Source organism: Cynara cardunculus (genome assembly GCF_001531365.2).
Source record: "Cynara cardunculus var. scolymus isolate 2C chromosome LG 1, CcrdV1, whole genome shotgun sequence".
NCBI lineage: Eukaryota > Viridiplantae > Streptophyta > Magnoliopsida > Asterales > Asteraceae > Cynara > Cynara cardunculus.
The window spans coordinates 4,500,564-4,522,815 of record NC_037528.1 but is presented as its reverse complement, the minus strand read 5'-3'; the positions used below and the strand labels follow the sequence as shown (position 1 = coordinate 4,522,815).

Below are 22,252 nucleotides of genomic sequence, written 5' to 3'. Positions count from 1 at the left end.
GCATTGAGTTGGATTGTTCAAATATCTTCAACCCGATCAACTCAACCCATGAGCACCCCTAGTTGCTAGTGCCTCTTCTAGCTCCACCGGGACTTCGTCATTGCCTATGAAAATAAGGAGTTGCTAAGTTTATTTTTTATTAAGTTCTATATAGATAAAATTGTTTAAGTAATTTAAAATACATAATTATTTGGTTGTTATACTAAATAAACAATTTGAATATCAACTTTAACTATTTTTATCCCAACTATCAGGGTGTTTTGTTTGATAGAATGGTTTTGAGGGATTTGGATTTCATAAAATGATTTGGATTTGTAAGTATTTGGAATCTTTTGTGTGTTTTGGTTTATAGGATTTGTAATGGAATGCAATTCCATTATTTAAAAAATATTACAAAAATAATTAAATTATATTTTTATTTAATAATTATTTATTAACAAATGTCTTAAATATATTTTTAAACAATATTAGATATAAATTTTACGAAATTTCGTAAAATCTCAATCATCTCTATGGAATTTCAAAATACTATGTTTAAGGGATTTTAAATAAATCATATGATCTCAAATAAATCATAGGATTTTAAATCCGTATAATTCTGCAAACCAAATATAAGATTGGAATGAATTTGAAATTTAAATCCTTCAAAATCCAATTTATTTATGTAAACCGAACGAACCTTAGTAAAAATATATGTTTAATAAAAAAATTAAATAATAGAAAGTATATATCAACTTAATTAAAATAGAACCAAAGACAAAAGGAAGTAAAAGGTGGTTAGCATAAGAAATAGAAAAGGTTAACGGCATGAGTAATGACACCCAGGCAAAATACAACTGGTATCCACTAACCAATCATCGTACCACCGCATTTTTTATAATTTTATTAATTAATATTATTTTAATCCATACCGATTTTTTTTATTAACCTGGATATCCAGCTACGCTATGCAAGCCGACTAATCCCAGAACAACCATCTGCTTTGCAAATAGTCCGAAGTCACCACATTTAAACCTCCGCGGCCACAAATGAATTTTTATTCCTCCTTATATTTTTTTTTTTAAACATCATCAATGAACTCCTCAATGAATTACAAAAAGTATAAGAAAGAGAATGAAATTCTCCAAATTTAGATAATCTTCCGGAAAATGATTACTTACGTGAGATAAATGATTTTTTATTCATTGTATCAATAAGATTACTTGAACTTAAATGTTTAGAAGATATAATTTATATGTTATAGTTAATATTTTAAAATATAATTAATTGTGTAATCTCCAAAATAAATAATCTGTTAGATATGAAGTAATTATTTTGTAGATTTTTACTTTTTATTTTATTTTGAATAATTTGTTACATATGCTCTTAACTAAGACATGGTTCGTCTTGTGAAATCATCAAGAATTGTGTTTCTACGAGCAAAACTCAAGCTAAAGTTATAGTTTCTTTAAAATTAAAAAATAATCATACACATAATGAAGAGTAAACTATGATTTTTATTCATGTGATTTGGCGTTTTATAACTATTTTTGTTCATGGTTTTTAAAAGTTGTTTTTTGATCATTGTGGTTTTCATTTCATTTCGTTTTTCATCGTCCATAAGACTAACAAAGTTAAAGAGCCCGTTAAATTAAAAGGTAATATGGTCTTTTTAGTTTTTTTTTCCTTTCATTTATGTTATATATATATATATATATATATATATATATATATATATATAGGGTATATTTCTTTTACAACCTTGTGCATTTGTACAACCTTTGCAACCCAATTAATTGAGATATTTATAGAAATGATTGAAGTTCATTTATTATGATTTGAATATTTATGGAATATGAATAGAGTTTATTAATTATGATTAATACTTTATATTAGGAAACAATTAATTGATTAAAAATTGAATGGTTGAGATGAGGGTTGTATAGGGTGTAGGAATGGCAAAGGGTGTAGAATAACATCCCTCTATATATATATATATAAAATTAAAATTTTATAAAAAAATAAAATAAAACATAAGCTACCCCACCGCCACTCCCTTCCGGTCTAGTCTCAATTTTTTTTATAAAATCATTCAAACGAAACATAAGATTAGAATAAAATTCAATTCAATTTTGCAAACAAAACGAATCTTAATACCTTCAACGTAAATGAAATATTTAATCAAATATAGTAACTGTTTTTTCTAATCTAAATCATCTTATGACATCAAATCGTCTCATTATTGTTTAACAGGAATGTTTGACATCAATAATTCAAAGTAGTGAATAGTGGCAGACGTATAAGTTTTGATGACCCATATACACATTAGACGTTTGGACCAAGATTATAGACAAACTCAATAAAAGGATGATTTGTTTTCAATTTTCTCATAGTCAAGGCATAAAAGACACCCCCTTCTCTCAAACACATGGATCTACCCTACCATTGACGACGACTTAGTGGTTTCGTTTTAGAGGTCCCTATGCAATATCTCAAATCAATCGTATCAGATATTGTATGCTTTATCCATATGTATGGACTTACGGTTTTAAAATGTGTCTGATATAAAAGGTATCAGACGATATTTGTTCCCTTTCTCAACTGATGTGAGATCTTAAGATCTACCCCCCTTGGAGCCCAACATCCTCGTTGGCACACTAGTCCGGTTCACGGCTCTGACACCGTCTATAACATAATAACATATGATGGCCAACTGTACCAGATATTATCCGATTTGTCAACACATCTGGATCCACGGTTTTAAAATGCGTTTGATAGATGAGGTATGAGATCATATAACGTGACATTTGTTCATTTCCCCAATCAATGTGGGATCTTACACCCTAAATATAAGATTAGCAGTCAAAATAGTTGTTAAATTTAGGTCAGGGATATGAAAGCTTGTATCTTTTTTTTATTAATCGTTAATTATCAATTTTATATGATATTATGCATCAAACTAATCGTTATATTTATGTCATGAAGTGTTTTCATGCGAATTTTAAAAACGAGTTTGAGATGCTTACTGACTATAATTAAATGTAATTAAATATGGCAAATAAGACAGGTTTTTGGTAAATACGTGCATAAAGTAGCCAACAAATTAAATCTGAAACTTGAGGCAATATAGTTGAACTGGACATCCCCTAGTCATATGGCCATTTTTAAAATCGAATTTGTGGTCTGTAGCAACAAACCAATAAATTATACGGTAATAAATACTAACGACTGATGTATAGTATTATTAATTAATTTTGAACTCGTTCTCTTTCATTGTTGTTTGCATTTTTTAACATCTATGATTATATATAAAAATTGAAAGGAAAACGAGTTTAATAAATAAAATGACTACAACATGTAGAAGATTGAAAGCTTATCATATTGATGAAGAATAAAAGGGAAATATAAACCACAAAGATGGTGTTTGATTGGTTTGAATTTGATTTCAAAAGTCAAAAATATTTGAAGGTCCCAGGTTCAAATCCAAGAAGAAATAAAAAAGCGGTGACTCCAGACTATTTGCAAAGCAGGTGGTCGTTCTGAGATTAGTCAGCTGGCATAGCGGGTTGGATATTCAGATTAATAAAAAAAGAAAATATTTATATTTTCTATTTATTTTATCAAAAAATAAAACTTGTAATAATGAAGATAAAGAAAAAATAATGAACATAAAATTGTAGTTATTAATTCTCTCTCTTAATCATAAAACACGCCTCTTCTCTTGCATAGACAACATAAAGAAGGAAGAAAGGGTGTTCAATTGTTGAAATGTAGTGAGAGAAGTGGTGGTTCCTCACATAGATAGATACACTAACGCTATATCTATATCTCTGCATATACATACAATGTCCACGAGCTTCAACAGCGGCCCTCGGAGCCCTGCTACGAGCTCCAGGTTGCAGTTGGGCGGCGTTGGTGGTATCTCCAGGGCTATGAGATCTTCTTCGTCCAAGAAACCGCCTGAGCCTCTTCGCCGCGCAATCGCCGATTGTTTGTCTTCTTCTCTTCTATCCGTCCAGGGAAGCTCTTCAGCCGTTGTATCCGAAGCTTCCAGGACTCTTCGGGTACGAACGGACGTTAATTTTCACTTTGCTTGTTCAGATCCCGTAGTTTTTTAGCTTTCGAATCTAGGGTTTAATAGTGGCTGCCTGTGATTTAGTATTAATTTGGATTATAGAATTGTTATACACACATCTCGGTACGATTATTGTGCATAAACATGGAATTGCACTTTCCCTTATATGTACATGTTAGTTTTTTCTTGGGTACGGATTGGGGAATTATATTGCTGGAGTAGGTAGGGCAAATTGTAGCTGTCATAGTACACATACAACGGTTAAATGTGGAAATCAGCTGGTTATTTTACCCAATTTGCATGCTTTTGCTTAATGGAAGGAATGTCATGGGTTTAAAAGTGAAAGAAATTTACTTGCAGGTTTAATTGTAAATACTGCTATTAAGTCGTTTAGGTCATGTAATGTCGAGTGGCTTGATATCAGGTGTACCGACCTTGATCACTCGATAGTTTCAAGAGGGAGCTTACAAATATAATGATTAAATGGTCAGCAAGTCATATGGACTCCGGGTTGTACTTCCTTGGCCGATGATGTATATTTGCTACCAAGATATTTCTTATCATTATTTTTGTTTTAATAGTTGTTCAGTTCTGGTATGAGGATTTGGTCATTAGTGTTCTTTTTTCTCACTATTGCAATCCCACTACTTTGGAAGAAAGTAAAAAAAAAAGGTTTGACCGTTGTCTTGTCTTCTCTCTGGGATCGGGATTGCTCATACACATATCCAGGCACAAGTACACACAGACACATTTTTGTTGCTTTGACTGCCTAGTGTTCACATCAGTGTGCCCAGGCTTTTTCCAAACTGCATTGATAATTTAGGGTACTCATCGTTACATAAACCTTAATGGAGAACACCAATGGGTGCCCAGGTTTCTCTTGATTTAGATTCACCACTGGGTGCACTCACAATGTTGGTGTAGGTGACACCATGGCACTTACATGACTGTATTCAGCAGTCGTAACTTAATCATGTCACATGGTGATATAATGCATTACAGACAGGCTTGTATTGCCACAGTTCAGTGTCTGAGGTTTCACTACATATGTGTTAGTTGCCTGTGGTTGGGAACTATTCATTAAGTTACGTCTATTTGCCCGAAATGGTAAGGGGAATTTACCAGGTTTATGCCCATAGCATTAGCTATTTCATGTAAATGAATTCATTAACATCCTAAACGTCTATTCTTACAAGTGATTTGATTTGCTTTCCTTTTTGACAGGACTATTTAGCATCTCATGGAACTACTGACCTGGCCTATGGTGTGATAATAGAGCACACACTTGCTGAGAGAGAGCGAAGGTTTTCTATAAATATTCGCTAATTCTTATGAACTCTTCCAGTCTTCCTTGTAATTTCAATAAATGCTTCACATATACATATTATTTTTATACGTGTTATTTCCAACCTGGCAACTTGAATACTCCTTGAAGCGCTATCAACTCTTTGCCTATCAAAGTCTTGGCTCTAATACCATGCTAATGTTTAGGGAACAATAGTGTATGCATTACCAAGGACATACCATCAATATATTGAGAACAATGGAGGGCCCGTGCGCCTAGATCAATAAAAAAATGATAAGCAGTATCGCCAAGTAATAGTCTTATAATTTGTCTATGATTGGTGCATATGTCTATACTCCATAAGCGCAGGTTGTCTTATTAATGTCAGTAAGGTTTTTTTCCCTTCACTTCAATGGTTTACTTTACAACAAGCATCTTTGTTATTTACTTCATTCATCTTATTCTCTGCCAAAAGCAATCATCATTGTTAGCTTGATCGTATTGCCAACAATAATAAAGATGGATTAGTCTTTAAAATCATTATCATTGTTCACCTAGATGCCTTGTAAGCAATAAACCTTGTATGAGGGCTTGTAGACTATGATTATGGGATAGTTGTTCCTTATATTCTGTAAGAATCCATGTGAAAAGTAAATTTCTAGATGTGAATGTTTAAGGAAGATTCAAATATTTATTTGTTAGCTGCATATGGAAATATTTGATGCACAAGCAATGTAAAGGGGAACATATATGAAATGACAAATTGAATGGTATTTTGCTTGATGCCATAGATTATCACTCAAAAACAAGGTTAGATGAGGGCGCATAGACCATGCTGGATTAAAATTAGGCTATAACTAGAGCCGTGGAAACTTGATAGTTACTGCTCATATGATTCGAAGTTCTTTCAACATCCGCAATGATTTACACCATGGAAACCAGGTCCATACTTGTCACGTGTACATGTATTCAGCTTACCTTGAACCTAAGGTGAACTTTTGCTTAATACACAGAAGATATATTTAACTTGTAAAACATTGTATGGGAAATATGAATTGCTTCTCTGGAACTTTCTATATGAGTCGGATAGGGGTCTTGAACTGCAACCATCAACTCCATCTCTTTAACTATGATGTCTTGAAACCTGTAGTAGGTTCTGTTCTGCGGCTAGATACTTTTAACTGTTTTCTCCTTTTACTTTACCATGCTTGAATGTACCACTCCAGCAGTACAAGTCTTTCTTCATTATACACTGACCAAGCATGAACCTTTGTGTTATCATTTTAACACCAATTTTCAGTACGGGTAAAAATAACAAAATATTAGGATGATTCAAGGTGAATGTAACAGGTAGCATTGGTATAATATTATTTGTGTTCGTTTACAATCTGCATCCTTCTAATTAACGATTTCAGCTAAGATATTGCGTGTCGGCATGTTACATTGATCAAATGTCTGCCAAACTAATTACATTTTTACCATCTGATACATTTTTTTATCTGTAACAGCCCGGCTGTGGTTGCAAGGTGTGTGGCGCTTTTGAAACGTTATCTCCTACGGTAGGTGTTGTTTCTTATGGAAACTTATTTCTGCAATGTCAGGAAGTATAGTAGGCATCGACTTTTGTGTTAACATAGGGCTGAAAGCTTATAGTTGGGTTATATGTCGTCTTTTAATTGCTACTTGTAGCTTATAACTATCCTACTTGCATTTGGTGGTGATGGACTAGTCGTTGGTATGATGGAAATGCTTATCTAATCTCTTGCTTTTTGCCAATTGCCAAACTTGGGTAATCATGGGCATAGACGCATAGGTGGATACAACGTCTTCCGAAATCATGGTAACGTTGTTAAAACAGAGTTGGAAATTTTGAAGAAATACATTGGAATTTGAAGGTTGGAGCTTAAGCTGAAATAAAGTAAGGTATATAAAGTGCAACATGTTGAGAGGGAATTGGAAAATGTGATGAGCATATCCAAACAAGAATGTAGTTCATAAGGATCCTTTTTCATTGTCTCGGATATGTAAATTCATTCACCTTGGACGCCGAGTCATGCAATATATCTTTTTCTGTTGCTCAATGACATGGCCTTTAAGTAAAGGAAGCTTCACTTTGAAGACTGGATCTAGTCGGAGCTCTTCATCATTTCATGCTTATCAGTTATCTCCCTTTCAGTGACCTGGGACATGCATGATTTTGGAAGCCCTACCGAGCATTTCAGATTTTACTTGACAAAGACTTATGTTTTTCCGCCAGACCACAGTCTTCACCTCCGACTGAGCTACAAATGAGTAGATAGGCGGTTAGGGGTGTGCCTTTTCAACCAATCTTTGGCCCGGCAGGATGTCAATGGGAGCAGGAGGAAGAAAGATGGAAAGAAGAGTTAGATGGAACCCATGGAAGCTGAAACGTAAGTTATAAAAGATGGAAGTTAAATGTACATCTTGGTGTACCAAGTTTTGAGGCCAATCTTCCTCTTATTGGTACTGCATGCGGATTCAAAAGCACTCATCTTCTTGGCTATGTTACCCATGATTCACCAACAGATGGTCCGGCTTGCTCAGTCATCCATACTCGATCCGTATGGGTAACAGGTCGATCCCTTAGAAGTGCTTAATTCTGACTTAGGAAACAAGTAAAAACATACGCTACTCCTAATAAATAAATCATACTTGTATAGAGAAAAACGACCATAAATCTGCAATTTTGATATAAAACCTTGAATCCACCCAAGTGAACATCTTATAGAATCTAATAGCATTCTAATGCAATTTTATTTAGCCGTAATCTTGAGTTTCACATCAAAAGTGGTACTTCAGGGTAGTTTACAAGGAAATGTTTGTACTCATCTCCTCTTCCCTTTAAGCACTCCTTGAATCCTTCACAGTTTCTGTCTAGTTCGTTTACTTGTTTTTAAAACTGTGGCCCCGTACTTTGTTTTCTTTTTACCCACTCATCTCTTTTCTCCTCTCATCTCTACTTAAGTCACTACTCATGTCTAACTGTCATAAATTAGCAAAATGTCTCTGAAAACAAATCTCAGTTGAACTGACGATCAAACACAAAATAGAAAATACATGGAAAGACGAGCCATAGTAAATAGGCATAAACTCTGCACTTTCACCTTCCTCCTTTGTCACTCTGTGTGTATTGATGTTTCTTAACCAAAGCCAGTACTGTCGAATTTGAATATGCGCCGTCAAAACACATAAATCATGACATATGAACTTAGAAATTGAATTTAGTTGACTTTCGAATTTTTAATTATGTCAAAAAGGTTTGAGATGTCAAGCTATGCTTGCTGTATTTGTTACTATGGCAATACATGCTTTCTGTAAACTGCAGAATTGTTAAACCATGGGAGTTTCTGTAGCTACCATGCCAACCCAATGAATAACGGTGAACTCCTTGACATTCTTTGATCAATGAGAATGTCTGGTTTTGGCTTTCAGTATCATAAAATCCACTGATGGCTTGTCATGTACAGCTTCTTTCTACAATGAAGAAACTTATGTGACTGGTAAATCCTTTTAGTAACAGAGACTGATATGATATCTCCTTTCTGTTACAGATATAAACCAAGTGAGGAGACCCTACTAGAAATTGATCGGTTTTGTTTAAATATAATTGTGGAGTGTGATAATAGCCCAAGCAGAAGATTAACACCATGGTCTCGATCTCTGAGTTCACAAGCTGGTTCTTCGGCGACTACATCAAATGCATCACCGTTGCCTGTTGCAAGTTTTGCTTCAGGCACACTTGTGAAGTCGCTAAATTATATTCGTTCTCTAGTGGCTCAACACGTTCCAAAAAGATCATTCCAACCTGCAGCTTTTGCGGGAGCGACTTCTGCTTCAAGACAGTCACTTCCATCATTATCATCTCTAATGAGCAAATCTTTCAATTCCCAAATAAGCCCGGGAATCGGTAAAGAAGCTTCTGAGATCAAAGAAGGTTCTGCTACGTCTGTCTTGGATTCGCCTATTGCTGAAGATGTCGATGGAGTTGAAGGCGATGAATTCATAGCCCGTGATGTGTTCAAATGGCGATGGCATGGGGATCCCCAATCATCTTTGCTTTCTTCCGATAGGTATTCCTATATTTCTGCTATTGCATGCAATTCTTTCTTTGTTATCATAATATTAAGCAGTTTTTCCTTTTGTGGCTTTTTGTAATCCTTGGAAATCCAATTCTGCAGTGACTGTTCCTTAAATCATCAAGACATGAGTAAGCACAATTTTCTTGAAGTAGGTGCTGCCGCCCTTCTTTTAGGGGACATGGAAGCTAAAACAAAGGGTGAATTTTGGAGAAACTTTGGTAGCATTGACATGCCTTACCTTGATCAACTTTTACAGCCTTCATTACTCACTACTGTAACCAATTCCGCCTCTGCTCGTGCTCATTTGAGAGCAATAACAGCTTCTAAACGTTCCAAGACAGGCCCTCATCAGATTTGGTATGCTTGTATTTGGAAGATTGATTGTATTGTATGAAGCTTTATTGTCATCAATATAGTCAATTTTGGAATCAATAGTCCTATATCTGTTATCATTTTGCAGGGAAGATTCTCTTATGACGACATTCCGTCCTCGTTCTCGACCACTTTTCCAATACCGACCCTACAGGTATAACTGCATTGTAGACTTCTTTCTGTAAACCTAATCTCCAACATTTCTGTCTGTGGGCTACGTTTTAGAGCTTTAGCTACTATAGGTCTTGTTAGAATATCTAGGCTCTTTTTGTTTAATGTGCTGTGTTGTGGCTTCGGTTAAATTCCCCCCATGAAGAAACTATTACCAAATCATGGTTGTAATGTAGTTGAAAATTCTCATATGATAATCACTAATTAGGAATTTAGGATGCTATATCCATCACACAGAATGCATTCTTTTTCTTGCTACCATCAACAAACTGGTTTTCTATTTTTGTTTGCCATTTTTTATTTGTGTGTTGTTTCATATACCTCAAAGTCGGGTTATTCTAGTAACTAACTTATAACACTGGATGAACAAAAAAAACTGTTAGCTGTAGAGGGATAATTTTTCAACTCGATGTATTTATGTTTCTGTACAGTAGTCATTATATTGCTGAATGTCAGTATAATCCTTGTTCTCACTCTCAATGCATTTGTTTTGTCAGTGAACAACAACCCTTGCGATTGAATCCTGTTGAGGTGGGAGAAGTTATAGCTGCAGTTTGCTCAGAAAAACCATCACCAATTGCTAATATGATGACGATGTCATCTAAACTAAGTAGCAGCAGTGGGAAGCCATCAATGGATGTGGCTGTGAGCGTTCTAATCAAACTTGTAATTGACATGTATGTCTTCCCTTTGAATATTCGCTCTCCATTTAGTTCACAAGTTTGATATTTGTGATTAGCAATTATTTCCATGATAAAGTTAGTTGCATAAACGTGTTTACAGGCCATGAGGTGCTTGCAGCAAATCAGACCTTATTTTGGCATTCTTATGTACTGGCTGTAGTTCTATTTCGGTCCCCAAATGAATGAAACATCTGGCTTTACTTATACCTTAATGGATTATTTGACTATTAGTTAAGTATCTAAAATGCCCCCAATAAGGACAAAATAGTGAAACCTTGTGGACCAAAACCAATTTTATATAATGTAAATGAATAGTGATTACTAATGGAAAAAAAGTATTTTGAATTGAACCCTTACCCAAAACGGAAATGCTGCATTCATTTGGTGACAATCCAAAATTTAGCCATTTATTTCTGGTATGAGGGAGCCTTACACAAGTGCCATTCAGTTTTTTTGGGTTCCCCCTCTTGCCATCCTGCAGTCTCCCTCAAGATATCTTATGTTTAGGAACTGGCTGCCATAGAAGATATTTATTCTTTTTTATCCAATTCTATACCAAGTTAAACAGTTTTAAGTGATCATCTTGATGTAATGATAATCTTCACTCCATCATGGATTATTAAGCTTACTTGATTCTCTTCTACCCTATACTATAGCAAATGGATGTGAAGCTTCAGTTTGTTAGCCAACTTAATGGAAAATCAAATGCCATGAAGGGTTGCAATCAAGACAGGCTGTGGTTTAGGCTTCTCTTTCCATTGCATTTGTGCAGGATTAAATCTCATCCACCTCTAGGGCTCTGCCGATGGGGTAAAGATTAACTAACATATAAAAGAGGAAGTATGATTTGGTTGGGAATTGAAATTATAGATGACGTGACTTGGCTGCATTGGGACCTTTTTAGCAGTGCATGAGAATCATGTATGATGATTTATCCATTACTTTATGAAGTTTGTTGATGTTATTAAGTGTCATTTACTTCTATTTTGTAGGTACGTGTTGGACCCTGGAATTGCTGCTCCACTCATGCTATCAATGCTTGAGGTTCTGCTACCTTTACATGTTTGTGTGATATCTTAATTGTTTGATACACCTTTTAATTACTTTTTCAATGTTACCCTTTCAGGAAATGCTTGGTTCCTCGCAGTTGACCTCAAAAGTTCGTGCATTTGACTTAATTCTGAACCTTGGTGTTCATGGCCATTTATTGGAGCCACTTCTAGCTGATGATGCTTCCACCATTGAGGAAGAATACACTCAAGAACCGTACCTTGACCGAAAATTGTCAACACAGGGGGCGAGAAAGCCTGATTACCTTAGGACCCAAAGTTTATCTGCAATAAATAACTTTGAATCATGGATATTGAGCATTTTGTATGAAGTCCTCCTCCTTCTTGTGCAGGTAACATTTTTAAATCTTTTAGCATATAATGTTTTGTAGAATTGTCTTTAAGGAAGTATATGAAACAACTGAGAAATTGATAATTTATGATCTGCCCTCGCCCCGGGGAGTATTCTAAGATGTGAGAATAATGTGGTTTCCTGTAGTGGTCTAGCCTTATGCTCCCTATTTATATGTATATATATGTGTATTTGTGTATATATATATATATATATATATGGAGAACATTTACTCGAGACAATGTATAAAATTTTCCCAGCATTTCTCCATTCAGCTGCATATGATATAATCCTGTAGAACAGCATTTCTCCATTCAGCTGCATATGATATAATCCTGTAGAATAATGTGGTTTCCTGGTAGTGGTCTAGCCTTATGCTCCCTATCTCTCTCTCTCTTTATATATATATATATATATATATATATATATATGTGTGTGTGTGTGTGTGTGTATAGAACATTTACTCGAGACAATGTATAAATTTTTTCCTGCATTTCTCCATTTAGCTGCATATGTATAATCCCACTTGTTTCTTTCTTCACTGAATGTAAATTTCACAAGGATGAATATATTATGTAATTATTGATGCTTCTTCTTTTGTATTCTTTTCTCAAAATGATAGTACCCTCTTTCTTGATCGTGTTAGACTTCTCGGCAGGAATGGATACGGAATTTTACCCTTGTGATAAGTGATATTTTATATGCTTTCAATATGGACATTTTACAGTCTCGATATATTGCAGGCTGAGGAGAAGGAAGAATCTGTCTGGGCTTCTGCCCTCAGCTGTTTACTGTATTTTGTTTGTGATAGAGGCAAAATTCGGAGAAGCAGATTAAAAGGTCTCGATATAAGAGTGAGTCATTTTATTCCAACTTCAGTGTTGTTGCATTTTTTTACAATTGAATGAAAGCATATCTTCTTTGCTACAAGTTTGCAAAGAGTTAAAAATTCTTGGTCTCAGGAACATTATAAGAATAGATCTAATTCTTTGCACCTTGTAAAAAGCTCGCAAGGTATGTGTGAAGGTCCGCATAATCAATGTGTTTAAAGTAATTCATTTTTGACCTTAGACATGGTAGCGTCTGGAGAAGATCAAATTATGAACTAAAGATATTATTCTATAATTTTTATCCAAGGAGAGAAGGAAATAACAATTATCCTTGGCTCCTCGTTACCTGATACCATCTCCTACCAAGTCATTGAAGTGGCACATGTCATAATTTGTGGGTTATATAGTAATTAATGGGGAACACTTCCAACAGGGTTAGACACTTGGCTTTGAGGCTGTGATGATTGATTTGAGTTAAACTCCGAATTTTAGTGGTAAATTGATGTCATTGTTAAGCTACCAATTCATTTAAAGGCTTAAACTGACAGATAGAAAGCTAGGACTTGACAGCCGTCCAGCTTGTGGGCAGTTAGTTCGTTAAATCCTTGTTATGCAACTACAATCATGATGAAATTAAACACTGCTAAATTATTTTCTACTGCTATTTTCGTCTCTTCCTCTGTAACTCTCTTTTCTTCCCAGTTTCTATCCCCAATTTCTTATATATCATCTCAAGTGAGTTCATGAGTGGAGCCTTCTCACCTCTGACTTTGATACGACTTTATGTTGCATACTTATGAAAATAGAGAACTTTTAAACAAGAACTGTAAGGCCAAGGCATCTTTGAAACCCTATGTATGTTTGTCCTGTTGGATTTCTTTTGACATACTGAAAATTTATTTTACTTGGTGGCTCTCACAGAAAATCCTGAATTTCTTTCTGGGAGTACCTTCTTTTGATGTATCTGCCTATTTGCAAATTCGTTTTTTGCTTAATTGATATGGCTTGGCCTTTTACATGCTATGATTTTTATTGTTGAAGTGCAGTAATTAATTTTTTCCACTATTTGCAGGTTATTAAAATGCTCATACAAATTAGCAGGAGAAACTCCTGGGCAGAGTTAGTTCATTGCAAGTTAATTAACATGCTAACAAACATGTTTTATGAAGTTCTTGAGGGGTCTAAGACCTCTATGCCAACTTTTCTTGTGGATCAGGTTGATCTGATTGGAGGAATTGAGTTTGTGTTCATTGAGGTATTCTATGAGGTTTCTGAAGGGTTTTTTTTAACTCCTCTTTCCCTATACCGTCTTGTATGATTAGCTTTGTATATTTTGCTTCCGGGAAAAAGACCCGTGTATAGGCTACAACTGAAATGTCATATTTGAAGTTTGGTATACGTGCATGAATATAGGCTTTATTGATAAATAGGAAATGACTTGAGATTATTATTCCTTTATTTATTACGCGTGCTTAACAGAAGCATTTGTAGCTATTCTTGATGTACCATAAGATAGCCATGTTGGTAGTCTTACTAGTTGGAATGTGAATTTGTTGTTTCCATGCCTTCTACCCGCTTCTTTGTGTGGGTGCATAACAAAATTAGTGCAACTTCCTAAGAAAGTTATGCTTTAAATTGTATTGGCAAGAGAAACCTTTCATTGAATAGCACGTGTGCCTTACATGTCTCTAGGTCTCCCTTCAGTGTATTCCGTGTATATTGAGGTCAAATTCCAACTTTGCTGCATGTAATAACTTGGAAGTGATCTAGAAGCTCACATGCACATAAATGTGACAATATTAGGCACTGTTAAAATCCTATGTAGTGTTTTGGCATGATAAAAATACTGAAACTTCATGAACACTGAAAGCTGATGGTCCTTTTTGCATATGCAGCTAGTGATCTCAAACTCTAGAGAAGGCAGGAGAAATCTATACCTGGTGCTTTTTGACTATGTTGTGCATGAAATAAATGAGAGTTGCATAGCCACTGGAATTTCTGAGTATAGCAATGATGAGATTCAACCAATAGCTTCCTTGCTAACCCTTGCAGATGCACCAGAAGCTTTACATATTTCCGTCAAGCTTGGCATAGAAGGCATTGGGGAAATTTTAAGAAGGTCGATTTCTGCCGCGTTACCCAGATACTCCAACAGTGAAAGACTTAATATGGTAGAGACAAAGCTTTCAGTTTTGGTGCATTAGTTCTCGTGTTTCTGATTCTGCTAAGACTTGGTTCTTATCTCAACTACCTCATCTTGTTAAATCTTCGCTTTAACCACTTTGGTCTTTGCTGCATAAATCTGTTTCACCATTTTGGGTTGGAATTTTTTTCATCAACATAAGGCAGCTCTTTATTATTTACTGCCATGGAATGCTTGTCATCTTGTTAAGATATTAGATATAGATTTGGAGACTAAAGGTAATACATGCATTTGGATTTTTCTAAAGGCATGATGGTCAGTGTTTAGCCTTTTGTAATCTTATCAATTTTGTGAACCTAAGATCATCTACGTCGAATTTTTTTAATGTGTACGATAATGCTTGTTCAACAGCTGCAATATATGAAACTATAAAGTAGATGAGGAAGTTCCTTACACTGGCACATCATTACCAAATCTGCTAATTTTTCTCCTCAGGGATCATATTCTAGTATTTGAATAAAGAACTATATCTGCTAATATGCACACAACCAGAACTAGTGCAGTTAGCTTTCCATCAAACTTTTGTATTTATTTTATATCAAGCTTCCTGCTCGTCTCTAGTTTTTGCCATCATTATGTTCTTTCACGTAGGTACTACTGCTAACCAGCCTAACCGCAAAACTAAGATTCTTATCTTTCTTCTGTTATTTTAACAATCACAGCATCATTAATTCTAATTAATTTGAGTTATTGAAGGTGCTCCCTGAGTTATTACCATGACGTCTCCTGCTTTATGGTAAAGCATATAGAGAACCAAACTGAATTGCATTCCCGCTCAATTCCCTTTTTAGTAGTTACCTTACCTAGCAAATATTTAGTGGCTCCTTGGGAAATATACCAATTTCAAGATTAGTCCCTTTGATTTATTTTGTATGTTTTTTTGTTTTTTTGCAGCTCTTAGAGAAGATCATGAAGAAGTTTGACGCACTTTTAAGATCATTGACTCACTTGGACAAAGAATTCAGTCACATGACAGAACTAACAAAATCGTACAAGTACTTGAAGAGCTTTGAGGATGGAGTTCTGAGAAACAGTTATGGCTTGAAGGTGAAGCTTGCATGGGCCACTTTGCATTCTCTTCTTCATTCAGAAAGAGCTGCCATTCGTGAAAATGGGTATGTGTGGTTGGGTGATCTGCTTATAGCAGAAATAAACGAGGATGGGGATTCCATATGGTCAAACATAAAGAATTTGCATACAAGAATTTCCCTTGCTTCTATTAATGATTATTCGCCTGAGTTAGAAATACCATTGCCCGTATGGCTTATGTGTGGGCTTCTGAAATCGAAAAATAATCTCATAAGATGGGGCTTCCTGTTTGTTCTTGAGAGGCTTCTCATGCGCTGCAAATTTTTATTAGATGAAAATGAGCTACAACATTCAGTTGGTAATGAAGCTCATGGGAAGACCCGTCTTGATAAAGCAAATGCTGTAATAGACATTATGAGCAGTGCCTTATCCTTGGTGGCTCGGATAAACGTGACAGATCGCATGAATATTTTGAAGGTAAATTTTTGGTGATAATGATGCATTCTTTTTCTGTTTAATATATGATGGGATTCTGAGGTTTGAGCACATAACAGTTAGGGAGGCAACTAATGATGGAATATTTAGGAAAAGATAGAGCCATGTATATGTTATAAGACGAGTGCCTAGTAAATAAGTTCCTGCTAAAGTGCTAGACAATGCCCATTGGAAATGTGTTGGAAAACAAAATTGTTCGGGAATAGGTGGTAGATCATGATATACCATGTGATTCACAGTTATTGCATATTCTTTTTGTAAGTTCTATCATATGAAAGTTTTAAATGCTTGAGTTTCAGATTCATAGTTTCCTACTGTGCAATTTAGAAGCACTGTTTTATCCATGGTTTTCAACATCGTTTGAGGCATACGCCTTGAGGCGAGGCGGTCCAAAACCGCTCATGAGGTGGCGCCTCATGGTCCCTGGATGAGGCTTAAGCCTCAATTGGTGAGGCTGTGCGTTGAGGTGTGAGGCGTTTCTGAGGTGCACGCCTCTCCAAACCCTATTTTTTTTCTTCTCCATTTCTAACTTTTTCATCTCTCAAGAAGATATTCATCTCAAAGGCCAACCCAAGAAGGAAATTCTTTTTAGTTTGTGTCCATATTTTTAGTTTTATGTATAATGTAATTATATTATATATATTTCAGTCAAGTATATATGTTCTATATCATGTATAATGCATTTTCTATTAGTATAATGTGTTATGTATTTTTTTTGTATATTTTCTGTTTTCTGTTTTCTATATTATTTTCAGTTTTCTGTATTATTTTTCTGTTTTCTTTGGATTTGGAAGATGAAAGTGATAGTGATTATGGATACGAGTGTGGAGATATACAACTTGATCATGCTACGGGGAACTATAAGTTGTAGATTGATATGTTTTTAGACTTATAACTAGTATTTTATGAATCTATGACGTTTAAAGTTTGGTATGGAATTATGTTTTCCTTACTGTTAATATTTATGAATTTTATTTGTTTTACGCCTCGAGGCTTGCGCCTCAGGGCGTGAAAGACCAACGCCTCTAGTCCAGATTCCGTTTTTTAAAACCTTGGTTTTATCTATGCACAAGGGGTACTTGCTTTGTCTACCTTTTCACTATTCTTTTTTTTTGGGGGGGGGGTGTTGAGCCTGGTGGTTGCAGAAGAGGAAGAGTGTTGGATAGTGATGTTTCTTGAAGATATTCTTAATAATGCGGTTATAACTTCTCATATGATGGTTTTATCTTGTTATGTAATTGTTGCCACATTTATTTTGACTCTATATTTATTTTTCTGTTCTCAATAGATGTGCGACATTCTATTTTCTCAATTGTGCCTGAAAGTTATTCCTGGAAACAAATCCTCGTCCACAGACACATTGCGTAGTTCTAAGAGTTTTAATTACTCAGTTTGGAATAGAAAGACCAGCGTGATGGAAGACCTCCCTTTAAGAGAGAACTTTTGCTGGGAACCAGTGGAAGATTGTAAAGGCAGGTTTGGCAGCAACACAGACAATCCTACCCCTGAGACAGCATCAATGGCAGCATTGCTTCTTCAAGGACAGGCCATTGTTCCTATGCAATTGGTTGCACGTGTGCCTGCAGATTTATTTTACTGGCCGTTGATACAACTGGCGGCTGCAGCTACAGACAACATTGCACTAGGTGTTTCTGTTGGTAGTAAAGGAGGAGGGAACCTACCTGGTGCCACATCAGATATCAGATCCACCCTTCTGCTACTGCTAATTGGTAAATGCACCGCAGATCCCGATGCTTTCAAAGAAGTTGGTGGAGAAGAATTCTTTAGGTAAATCTTCAGCTTTATGCTCTTTGTCAAGTTTTCGCTTCTTTGTGTAATCCTAGCAGATTGATCGGTCCTAAGGTATTTGGTAGGGAGCTACTAGATTTTTTTGGGCCGCAACTCGATACTGACTCCTATGTTATTTGGTAGGGAGCTACTGGATGATACTGACTCCAGGGTGGCTTATTTTTCGTCAACATTTCTTTTGAAGGTTAAAAGATATATATTTTTCCTTCTCCATCAATAAATGAACTGCATAAACATCGTAGCAATCTTTTTGACACAAATAATTTTGCAGAGGATGATGACTGAAGAAGCAGATAATTATCAGCGTGGGCTTTCGTCTCTCGTATCCAGAGCTCAACAGGTGTGCCCCTATATTGTACTTACAAAACGACTTTGGAGTCTGTAGATAGTCAAATAAGTAATCAAAGTCGAGTTTTATGGGAAGAAGAAAAATTCACACGCAAAGAGAAACGTACGAGCCAATAGTTATATCTATTTATCCATATGCATGCATGAATGTTGGTCCGCTACACTACTATGAGAACCTAATCATAAAGTCTGCTAAAGCGTATTTTTATTATTATTAATTCTTAAATGGATAAGGTGCAAACATGTGCTTATTTGAGGTGCCTGCCTGGGAATTTCATTTCTCTTTTATTATCATAATTCTCATCAAGCTAAGTTAATACTGTCTGTTCTTCCAAATATTCCAACTAAACAGAAAGCCTCACAAGCTTCAGTTTTTATCTAATGATGACTAGTAGTAATTAGTTACCCAGTGAATGGTGAAGAAAGACATTACATACATGGACGAAGTCTTTGAAGGTAGATAACTTTATCCTAAATGTAGGCTAATATCTCTAAGCACCCTGTTGACAGCCTGAAAATAAACACGCCTGAGGTCATGCATAACTATTGCTGCCACAAAAAAGATGTTGGGCTGATCATGTGATGAATGAATCATTTAATCCACTTGTAATTCAGTTTGTGCAAGGACATTCCGTGGCATCACTCGGTCTTCCTTTTAGTTTTTCAACATGTCAATCTTGTGTAAAACAACGGCATGATTTCTCTGGGAAATGTCAACCACATAGTTCCTACGAGATGATCAATACAGGCCTGTACAAACCACTGTGTATTTATAACGATTTGATCCACAGTTGAACTCTTTTCTCTTATACATGTAAGTGATTCCAAATAATTGATCTGATCAATCACGGAGGGAGCCATGTGCTTTCTGTCACATATCAATATGGTAATTGCAATTTGTGCCGGTGTTCACTGGTCCTTCTCAAAAGAACCCAATAAATCCATGGGACTGAAATTTTCCTTGAATGCTGAGGAGTTCATTTAAACCAAACCAAAAGAACCCAAATACCCAATTAATCCCCCACAAAGTGGGGTCTGGGGAGGGTAAGATGCACACAGCCTTTCCTCTACCCGAGGAGGAAAATGTTTCCTTGAATACCCCTCGACTTGCAAAAAGTTTCGCAAAAAGTAAGACTAATGAGCTAGAAAAGAAGATAGAAGGAAGAATAATCTGAACTCTGTTCTTGGACATCAGTTCAGGGACGTTGATTACAATTACATGCCTTAAATGGTTTGTGTGTGATTTGCAGAGTAACAATGAGAAATTATTGGAGAATCCTTACCTTCAGATGCGTGGCCTGCTCCAGTTAGCAAGTGAAGGATTATGGAATTAGCTTGGAGTAATTTTTTGCTCTTCCGAGTGACTCCTCTGGTGATTCAACGCTGAACTTGAAATGATGAAGTCAAAAATATTAGTTGTTGTCCAAAGAATCAGGAACATTTCAAGCCAGGAATACGTGGACTACATGGAATGAGTGCTCTCTAAATCTTGCCAAAATGAGTAAATTAAATGCTTTCTGTAGAAATGTTCGTTCATAGCCACTCCCATGTTTCTATCCTTATCATCCCTGTTGCTTCGTTTGGACTCTTGATGTGGTTACTTCTGCCAAGCCTTGACGCTGGGATGAAATTTAGAAAGCGGTGTGTTGTGGAAATAAATAACCGGAACACAAGACATCCAATATACATATGTCAACTTGTACGCATTCATTTGAAGTATCAAATAAGGCGGCGTCTTCAGGTACACTCTCCTCTCCCTTATTTTTTTTGTCAATAAATATTTGGTTATATGCTTATCCTGCCTATTTATCCTTCCTAGGTTCTCATCTTGTTTCCTGTGCTCATAAATCATAATCGGTTGATACTTACATGTCGAGAATCAAATTAGTTCATAATGTGTATATATAGGCGAAGGATCGTGTAAGAAGGGAAGTTATGGTTAGAAGTGTGAGAAGAGATCTGAGCCCTTGATCACTTTTAATGCCATGCCCAGTGCCCACCCATTGATTGCGCTTTATAAGAGAATTGATCCGGTGCATCTCGGTGCATCTCGGTGCACCTCATTGGTGTTGACATTCAATTAGGATTAATCTAAGGGTGGAGGTCCCTTCTTATGCTTCTCACTATAACTTCCCTAGGATTAGACTTAATATGAAGTTAGTTTCAAAAGTTCTTACACCTAAAGGGCCTTGTTTCATTATAATAATCCCACACCTTACTAGGAAAATATCTAGATTTTCCTTATAATAATTCAAAGATGCTAATAAAAAAATAACTCCATCATTAAGAACTAGATATATGATTTTTACTATTAGGTCTTGTTGATTTAAGGTTCAGGACCTAATGGTGTGCTGACAGTCGCGCCAAAGGTCGTCCACGTCTTTGATCTAGTATCACATATGATGGATTATAGTATCACATCGAGAACACCTTTCACATGTGATAATACACGTGAGCGGCCTAGTGGTGTGCGGAAGCCTGCAACCTAGGTCGCCCCAAAGCTTGTGTGGGTCTCTGATTTAATATCGCATATGTATCATATGTGAAGGACTATAGTAAAAGAGTGTTCTTGCATTCCCTTTTCCACCTTTCCCAGCTGTCTTGATACCTATTTTTTTCTTTTCTTTTCTTCATTTGTCCCGCTGTCTTGATACACAGGCCTTGAGAGCACCCAGTAAAGTTGGAAAAAAACCCCATCTCTAGAAACTGGATAAACAAGTGTAGATGATTTAATATTTGAATTACCCATACATATTCATGTATCATAAACTTGTTTCCCCTTTTTGTGTTAAAACAGCAGTTGAAGAAGGCAAGGTCTGTTGTGGTGGATTTGTGTTTATTAATCTTGTACAAGATGAGACTGGAGAGTTGGGTTTTGTATTTGGATTTGAGGTGTTGGAAGGTTTGTTAATTTAACAATTAATCTATCTGTCAGACTCAGAGGAGCCCTTGCAAGATGGGACTGTGGATATGCTGCAATCACAGTATATATATAACATGGAAGTGGGGAATTAGTAAATTGAGGGGTTGTTGTGCGTGTGGGTGAGATGGCATGGTGGTACATATCTTGTTAATTTTTATCAACTTTAGATATGTAAATGTATGCCTTTTTTTTTGTTCTTGCTTTTCAATTCATTTCGATTTTGGGGTCCGCATTTTTGTAACATAGTTGTTGCCAGAATTTAACGCTTCAAATGTATATACATTTTCCTTTTTGTAATTGTTGGAATTTCCTTGTTAACTATTGCATTTTATGTTGCCTATTTTGGTCTTTTCCTTCATTTTAACAAAACTCGAATTGTTGTACATTTACTAGAAAGTAATCTTTATATTTTTGGTCAATAGTCATGATTCATTCATTGTAAGCGAGATGTTTATAGAAGACGATATGATCCATTCATTATGATTACGACTTTAAATTAGTTAATAGTCGGTATATTTATAGAATCAAATATTGATTAGTTTAGAGGAC

At 35.6% G+C, this 22,252-nt stretch overlaps 1 protein-coding gene across 7 annotated transcripts; it reads left to right on the top strand.

Moving 5' to 3' along the window:
- The first annotated feature begins 3,735 nt into the window (after positions 1-3,735).
- On the top strand, positions 3,736-22,043 carry LOC112511772. 7 transcript variants are annotated; one of them, XM_025117548.1, is made up of 20 exons: positions 3,983-4,043; positions 4,479-4,587; positions 5,279-5,358; positions 6,848-6,898; positions 7,516-7,927; positions 8,912-9,430; positions 9,539-9,796; positions 9,900-9,965; positions 10,480-10,659; positions 11,658-11,709; positions 11,792-12,067; positions 12,810-12,920; positions 13,969-14,151; positions 14,792-15,067; positions 15,994-16,605; positions 17,912-18,411; positions 18,556-18,616; positions 18,704-18,772; positions 20,031-20,521; positions 21,578-22,043. In XM_025117548.1, exons 5-19 carry the CDS (start codon positions 7,776-7,778, stop codon positions 20,112-20,114), a joined length of 3,399 nt encoding a protein of 1,132 aa, XP_024973316.1. In that variant the 5' UTR covers positions 3,983-4,043; positions 4,479-4,587; positions 5,279-5,358; positions 6,848-6,898; positions 7,516-7,775; the 3' UTR covers positions 20,115-20,521; positions 21,578-22,043. The 7 variants fall into 7 exon arrangements, with proteins under 7 accessions (XP_024973308.1, XP_024973297.1, XP_024973288.1 ...); XM_025117540.1 differs by lacking the exons at positions 4,479-4,587; positions 7,516-7,927 and having other exon boundaries at positions 3,736-4,043; positions 9,539-9,587; positions 9,696-9,796; XM_025117555.1 differs by having other exon boundaries at positions 3,957-4,587; positions 7,516-7,750.
- Positions 22,044-22,252: the final 209 nt, after the last annotated feature.

Bases quoted from the DNA above. Each gene is read 5' to 3' on its own strand.
- LOC112511772 (XM_025117529.1), top strand. From the start codon at position 3,825: ATGTCCACGAGCTTCAACAGCGGCCCTCGGAGCCCTGCTACGAGCTCC. The intron at 5,359-6,847 runs GTTTTCTATAAA...TATCTGTAACAG, and splicing joins CTTGCTGAGAGAGAGCGAAG to CCCGGCTGTGGTTGCAAGGT. The intron at 14,152-14,791 runs GTATTCTATGAG...TTGCATATGCAG, and splicing joins TTGAGTTTGTGTTCATTGAG to CTAGTGATCTCAAACTCTAG.